Genomic DNA, 7,586 nt, shown 5'->3' with positions numbered 1-7,586 from the left:
AAGCGCTGCGGGACCTGGGGCAATGCGCTCGGGCAAACCGGGTCAGCACGGCGGCTCTGACTGCTGACCAGGGGGCAACAGTGAGGTCAGCTCTTCAGTGCCTTATATGCAGAGGTTAGTCAGCTGTAAATTATCTACAAACAAGTCATTCTGCAGTAAAATCAAGTCATTGCATTACCCTCTTCAAAGTCACCTGTCACATTAAAGGGTTCAACACTATAGAGAGCCTAAGTCCCGCCCCTCCGCTTCCGGCTCATGGGACCTTATTTCTGAAAAAATATGTATGGAAGTCAATGGCGAGAGATAACTTATCTTTTTATTCCGTCTGAACTGTGCCCTGAACTACACATATGATGTTTGTCAATTTAAAAGGTAATTATGAAAGTCAAGAAAGTCGCAGTTTGTCATAAAACAGAAGAGTAACATTTAGTTTTATGTGAAAATCGCTCAATGAACTACATCTCTCGTCTCGCACTATGTACGTCACAAGATCCGTTGCTCGTATGTGTGTATTCTGGCTCAAAACACTCAGGCATGACGGCTTTACGTTACGATTATAATGTAAGACTATAGAAAAAATGACAGACGTTAGCTTCAGTAAAGTTAGCTTCATTCATTGAGAGAAAAGGTATGACGTCGCATGTGCGCCTTCTGGGTTTGTAGTCTTTGTAATTACGTATTTTCACAGTCTTATACCTCAGCAGTTTTACATCAAGCTGCGACTTTCTTGACTTTAAAATGTATCTTTTAAATTGACAAACATCATATGTGTAAATCAGGGCACAATTCAAACGAGATCAAAATATTTGTTGTCTGTCGCCATTGACTACCATACAATATTTTTCCGAAATAAGGTCCCATGGTGGTCAACCGGAAGGGGAGGGACTTAGGCTCTCTATAATAGTATAAACGGACACTGCGCTGCCAAACTTTGTTCAAAGATTTATTTTAGATTCTACTACAGAACCCAGGGTTTCAGGAGAAAACACATACGCACTGCTTAATTACAGGCAAATGTGCCCAAACATGTTATGTTTAATGTAGTCCAAAGTGTTGTGAGTCCTGCAGCTGTGATGGAGAACCCAGTGGTGGCCCCGTGCTGCCGCAGCCTCGCTGGGTTAGGGTCTGCGTGGAGCGGTGGACAACTCGACTGACTGCCCAAAGTACAGGGATGACCGTTTTCAGGAACTTACAGGGATGGGGAGGTTGTGACTGTTCTGAAGGACACCATAAGAAGTTAGGGGACTGTTGGTGTAGTTCGTCTTTATTTTAGGAGGGTGGTTGCTGGGGGGGCTGTTAAGATGAGTTATGTTCATGTTATTTTATGCAAATATTTTTTTTTCTATTATGTTCACTTGCAGAACAGTTAAATTGAAAGCTCCTTTTGTTGTAATCTGTTATGTTATTTTATGCAAATACGAAATTAATAAATTTATTTTATTAAAATGTTTATGTTCACTTGCATGACATACTGCTTGTTGCCTATTATACACACACTAGAGCCACACACCCCACTGGACTGTAGGCCTATATGTGAGACATGTTTGTAAGTTTGTGAGTGTTACAGTCAACAACTCCTAAAACTGTTCACGCGGTATAATAGCACACATCAGACAATCAAACATGAGGAGAAAGAGCTCATTCTGGTGAGTAGGCTAATGCCTTAAGCAGCAGGGCTAAGAGACGTGATTTGTGAAAGCACAGTTATAATGAAAATAATGGAAAGTGTTTAGCTTTCCAAAATTACAGAACATAAAGCTTCATTTCTATATTATCTCCATATGACAGTAGCTCGCACACAGCAGGTTTAACTCTGGGCTGGGGGTGAACGATGATGATGATGATAACGAGTTTGCAAATAAAATCAAAAACCAAATGAAAATGAACAACAATAAATACATCTGTATCAGTAATCTTGATCTAAAACAGTTACCAAATACAGTCAGTCATTTAAATACTGCCACCTGCTGGTAGAAAGGGGGAACAGTTTGGTCTCCGGTGGAAACCACATTAAATATTAATTTAATTATATAATATAGCGCTAACAGTAACAACTCTGCACACACAATAAGTTCTTAGGTTAACCTATATTACCAACTGTATTGAACCAAACAATGCGCTCATTAAAGGCCATCTTTCAATTAATTTTATAACTTAATTTATACAGAATCTTGTATGAAAATGTCAATTCAAAAAGACATACATAAGAATACACATGTTTTACAACACCCACGGGCAGAAATTAAGAAAAAAGTGTACCTATTCTAAGCTAGGCTTCAAAAAACCGCCCTTTTCCAGAGAACGCGTCATATGACGTAACGACAGGCAAACATAGGCGGGGGCGCTGCTGCCCTGGACCTGGTTCTCAGTGTGGGTTTACGTAGTCTGAGAGGTGGTAACAGAAAAGAGAGCTTGTCGTTATCATTATTATATAGTATGTTTGAGTTGTCACAATGGTGAATTCTTGTGTTTGTTTTGGATGCAACAACTCCAACTTGTCTGGCCATCAGGTCCACCGATTTCCAAACAAGAAACACAAAGATTTCCGTGCTTGGATACGTTTCGTCCAGGCAAAGAGAAGCAATTTCGCTGCCTCCTCCTCGGTGACAAGACACACGGTGGTATGTGAAAAACACTTCACACCGGACAACTACAACCAAGGAGATCTTATGGAATTTCGCATGGGCTTTCGACGAAGAGAGTGGGTTAGGCTGGCAAATGGAGCTGTGCCATCGGTGCATGCAAGTCCACCAGCAAAATCTGGCGGGAGTGAAGAGTCCGTTAGCACTAGCAGAGAATCTGCGCGCCGAAAACGGGAGCTTTGCACAGTAAGTCTTATAATACTTTATACAAATTGTTGCATCGAAATGTAGCTCTGCATGTAATTTCTGCAAATGTATTTTTCTTGATGTTATAATGGATTAGTCTTGGCATGACTTAGTTTGAGAAGTTAACGTTAGCACCATGAAGGCACGAAAGCCCGCCTAGCTGTTAACGTTAGCTTCCGTCAGCTTACTCTTGCTACACCCCGTGAGGCTGCACATGAGCCTCCTGACACTTATTTTATTGAACTAATAAGACAGGGTTCCAGACTGCGACCATTTTCTGAGAATGTGCGAGTTCAAATTTTATGTGGTCGCATTTGTGCGAGTGCATGCAGGGTCATGTAACGTTAGCCTACTAACGTACTCGGTTAAATTCACGCATAAATGAACTTGGTTTAGCGCCCGCCAAAGTGAATTTTTGTCCCGCCAAAGCTTTATTTGATCGGTGAGTAATAGATGAACTGCTGCGCTTGGCTTGTGACAGTGTGCATGTTTCGAGCAGAGAGAGAGAGCCCCTGTCGCGCGCGCGCACTCTGTAAACAAGACTTCACCGTCTCCAAAACGCATCCAAGTAATGCTTTACACTTTCGCCTGGCATCCGAAGAGAGAGAGAGTGCGCGCGCGCGACCCGGGCTCTCTCTCTGTGAAGCTGGTATCAACAGGGCACATGCGAGGGAATGCAGCTCGGGACTACTTTGAAAAGATTTTGAAAAGATTAGTAGTCTTTTAAATAATGCATGAATGGGGTATTTTCATGAAAGGACTACATTTTTTAAAGTTTAAAGTTGTGATTTTGTTTTCAGATTTTGGGAGAGAGTGCTGCCAGCAAAGACGGGGCGGGTGCAACTGCCACTTCAGATCCTGAAGATGATGTAGATGGAGACATCTCTACAACGGACCCTGAGCCAGTAGTGGTCCATCGTGGATCACAGTGCAACATAAGATGTTTACATCGTTCATTAGGTAGTTAGCTTATATCTAGCATTCACCATACATGCCATATACAATCACAAATAAGGATTACATGTCAATTTTTCATGATCTCCATGGTTACTATTTTGTAATTTACACTTTTCAGACAGTAAACATTAAAAATTATGAACTTCATAATGTTAGAAAAATATATTTTGTACTGGGATGCATTAGATTAGTGCATGTATTGTTGCCAATGAATATACAATGGTGAACAATTATTAAGATGAATCTCTTTCATCTAAGCAGTTCAGGTAAAGCCTCAGATGGTGGATGTGGGGACTCAAACCGCAGATCAACTCCACTGGCCAGTCCTGAACAAAGTGATGATGAATGGTCATTTTCTGATATCATCACCCATTCTGGTGATATGTCATGGAGTCCCGGGGAGGAGATGTTGAGCGAGTCCTCTGAGGAGGAACCAGAAGAGCTCTCAGTGACCCAAAGTAAAAACCTTTTTATTAATGGAAACTCTTTCTGATTGTGTATCAAAAAATGTCATAGTCAGAATTAATGTGTTTTTTCCTTTTCTTGTTTTCAGTGCTGTTGACAAGTTCATTGTTTGCCAGAGGCAGTTGCTGTCTTTGTTCACGGTTTGTCCTGCATGCTGTGGGGAAACCCAGGGACACATAATGCACCCGGAAGGAACCTTCATAAAAGTCAAGCAGGTAATGTCTTAATTGTCAACTGTCTGTGAGGAGCTGAATTATAGTCTGTGAATGTACAGTATGTATATTCATTATTTGTGTCTCAACTATACAGGTATTTCACTGCCTCATCTTAAAGCTGCTTGAGTCTTGAATCTTCTCTCATCTTTCAGGCCTGCGGAACTTGTTGTTATGAGCGTTACTGGCAAAACCAAGAGAAGGTGCATCGAAACATGCCTGCCTGCAACCTTTTACTCAGCGGTGCCATCCACTTCTCAGGTTGCATGGCTACTCAGACCATCAAGACGCTGAAGCTGTTTGGACTGCAGTGCATAAGTCCCGGCAATTTTTTCCGCCATCAGCGCTATTACACTATCCCTACCGTTGTGCAGGCCTGGAGGAATGAGCAGAGGGGGATCATCAGGGAGCTGAAGGAGACTGGGGGTGGATTGATCCTGTCTGGTGACTGCAGGTAGAATGGTCCAGCTCACGTCACTGATGTAGAACCGGTCAGTGTGTTTTTGCATTAACCTCTAAATGTAACTGTTTTTGACGTTCTTAGATCAGATTCTCCTGGACACTGTGCCAAATATGGTAGCTACTCCTTGATTGAGGATCGAATTAACAAAGTTTTAGATGTTCAACTTGTCCAAGTAAGTTGATGTCACACAGAAATCTTGTGTCTGATTTAGTTACTGATATTACTGTTACTGTTCAGTAATAATCCGTTGGTTTTACAGAGCTCAGAAGTCCCAAGCAGCTCTTGGTGTGAGCTAGAGGGTCTAAAGCGGAGTATGCAGTTCCTGATGGACCAAGACATGCAAGTGTCTGCTCTGATAACAGACAGAAATCGGCAGGTAATGATGCTAGGAGAGATCTAAAGCTGAACAGCATTGACATGCACAGCATCACTCAAAATAAGTTCAAAATTCTATAAAACCAATTTGTGTCTTCTTTGTTTTAGGTGGCCAAGTGGGTACGCGAGAAAATGTGTTCAGAAGGAACAAGGCATTTCTTTGATGTCTGGCATATTGGGAAAAGTATGAATTGTGATGTTGGTAGTTCTATATAACAGACTTGTTTTTTGTAGTTACATTCACTTTCCTAATAATTAGTTTGCTCTGCTCTGGAACAGGCGTACAGAAAGCACTGGATGCTGCTGCAAAAGAGAGGGACTGTGAGGATCTGAAGCTGTGGAGGCCAGCCATTATCAACCATCTGTACTGGACCGCAGCTTCCACTCCTACACGAGATCCAGAAGAGATGCAGGCAAAATGGCAGAGTATGATAAATCATGTAGAGGACATACATGAACACAGCACTCCTGCATTTACCAGCTGCGCACATCCACCGCTGGAAGGAGAGGCAAGAAACAAGGAGTGGCTGGAACCAGGTACAACATAGTAGCCTATGTTAAAAGATGTCAAATGTTTAGTTTGTCAAGTTTAGTTTGGTTTTATCAATACGTAACCCCATGTGTACTAATAATTACTTGTGTTATGAAATGCGACAGACTATATGACAGAATATGTTTTATTCAGGATCACCAGCAGCCACTAAACTGGAGAGTGTAGCTGCCAGGAAAGCACTGGTAAAGGATATACGACAATTGTCACCTCAGCATCAGACATTCTCCCTGGAGGCCTACCATTCCCTCATTCTGCACTTTGCTCCCAAACACACTGGCTTTTCTTTTCTTGGGATGTACAGCAGGTAGTGTTATCACTCAAAAGTATCAATACTAATAAAATTAGGCATTTATTTTCAATTTCAGGATATTGCAATACTTTTGTAGCAGGTAAATGATGACAGAAATATGGCTAAAAACTAATGCAGTCTTGTATAGCAGACCAAAATGTTATTGATTGATAACAGCATTAAATATTATTTGCAAAAAAAAAATAATTGCAAAGATGAGTCATTGTCTTAGACCCATTTGAACTGAAAACATTAATGTCATGTATTTCTGTTGCATTTCACTGCATTGGGTTAGCTTTGGAGGCCTAATGTTCGATCTACTTATCTCCTACAGACTTCTCTTGGCGGCCCTACATTACAATAGTAATGGCAACAGAGATGTAGCTCGAACCAGTGAGGGTGAGGCACGCTACGCCGTTCGCTACCTGCGGTTTCGGAAAGGTGGCTGGGTAGTCAGCCCCATCAAGGAGAAACCATCTTACGGTTAGTAGTTTCACTTAGTTTTTCAATATCTTTTTTATGTGGGTCAACCATGTTACTAAATGTGTTCTAAACATTTCTCTCCTCAAGGATACGCAACAAATCTTATGGTCTCTCTGGTAGAGGAATACTCCAAGTCACCACAGGCCCTACAAGAAAGCAGTGCTGTCTTGTCCTCTGCTGCCCCGCCCCCCCTCACCACTTCCCTCCAGAAGGTTGCCAAGGATGAGGCAGTCAGCCTCCATCTCGCACGACACTCACGCTTTAACATGTAATAAAAGATCAATTTTACCAGTACAGTTTGCCAGTACCAGTACAGTTTGCCAGTACCTTTGTATGTTTGTCCCTCCTCTGCAAACTGCCTCCTTATTGCTGACACAACACACGAAGGTATGGCTTTCCTAATGTCCCTGCTTAGTATTCTGTACGCCCAGCGGACAACCTGCCTGTATGCTGTGTATCGGAACTGCCTGTGGTGGAGATTGGGACATAATTACATTTTGATCATACCATGTTTTCATAGTAAACAATTCCAATGGTAAATATTGCATGTCCTGTTGGCTGATATTCTACTGTACTACACAACACCAAAGTTGTTTTTATAGTAAGCATATGGAAACCACTGAGTTTAAAACCCTGCTTAACAGGATTTACTATTTTGGTGTAGAAAAGCTGGTTCTTTAAATTACAGTGTGAAATAATTTTTGCTCAAAACATACTCTGGTCTGCTGGCTTGGAGAGGGCCATGCTCCTGTCTGAAGTTCATGTATGCTATCTGCAGCACAAAAGGATTCACACAGGATGCTTCAAACCCTGGATGGAGTGTGAGGCAGGTAATGTCTTCTGGGGGATCTAGGGTTTGGACAAGGGACCAATAGGCGTCGACCTCCCTACAGCACACACTCTCCACTGCTGATGGCATAGCCTCACATCTACCACACAAGCACCTGTTAAACAAAGTGTG

The 7,586-nt window shown here is 42.0% G+C and overlaps 1 protein-coding gene across 1 annotated transcript; it reads left to right on the top strand.

Annotated features, from left to right (window-relative positions):
* Positions 1-5,707: 5,707 nt before the first annotated feature.
* On the top strand, positions 5,708-6,897 carry LOC311081445 (uncharacterized protein; the record flags this gene model as incomplete). Its single annotated transcript, XM_084111982.1, has 4 exons — positions 5,708-5,837; positions 5,986-6,157; positions 6,438-6,625; positions 6,713-6,897. 4 exons carry the CDS (start codon positions 5,708-5,710, stop codon positions 6,895-6,897), a joined length of 675 nt encoding a protein of 224 aa, XP_083968108.1.
* Positions 6,898-7,586: the final 689 nt, after the last annotated feature.

The sequence above is a fragment of the Abramis brama genome (genome assembly GCF_963993115.1).
Source record: "Abramis brama genome assembly, chromosome: 4".
Lineage (NCBI taxonomy): Eukaryota > Metazoa > Chordata > Actinopteri > Cypriniformes > Leuciscidae > Abramis > Abramis brama.
Note: the sequence above shows the minus strand (reverse complement) of the source record. Positions and strands in the feature narration are given on the sequence as shown.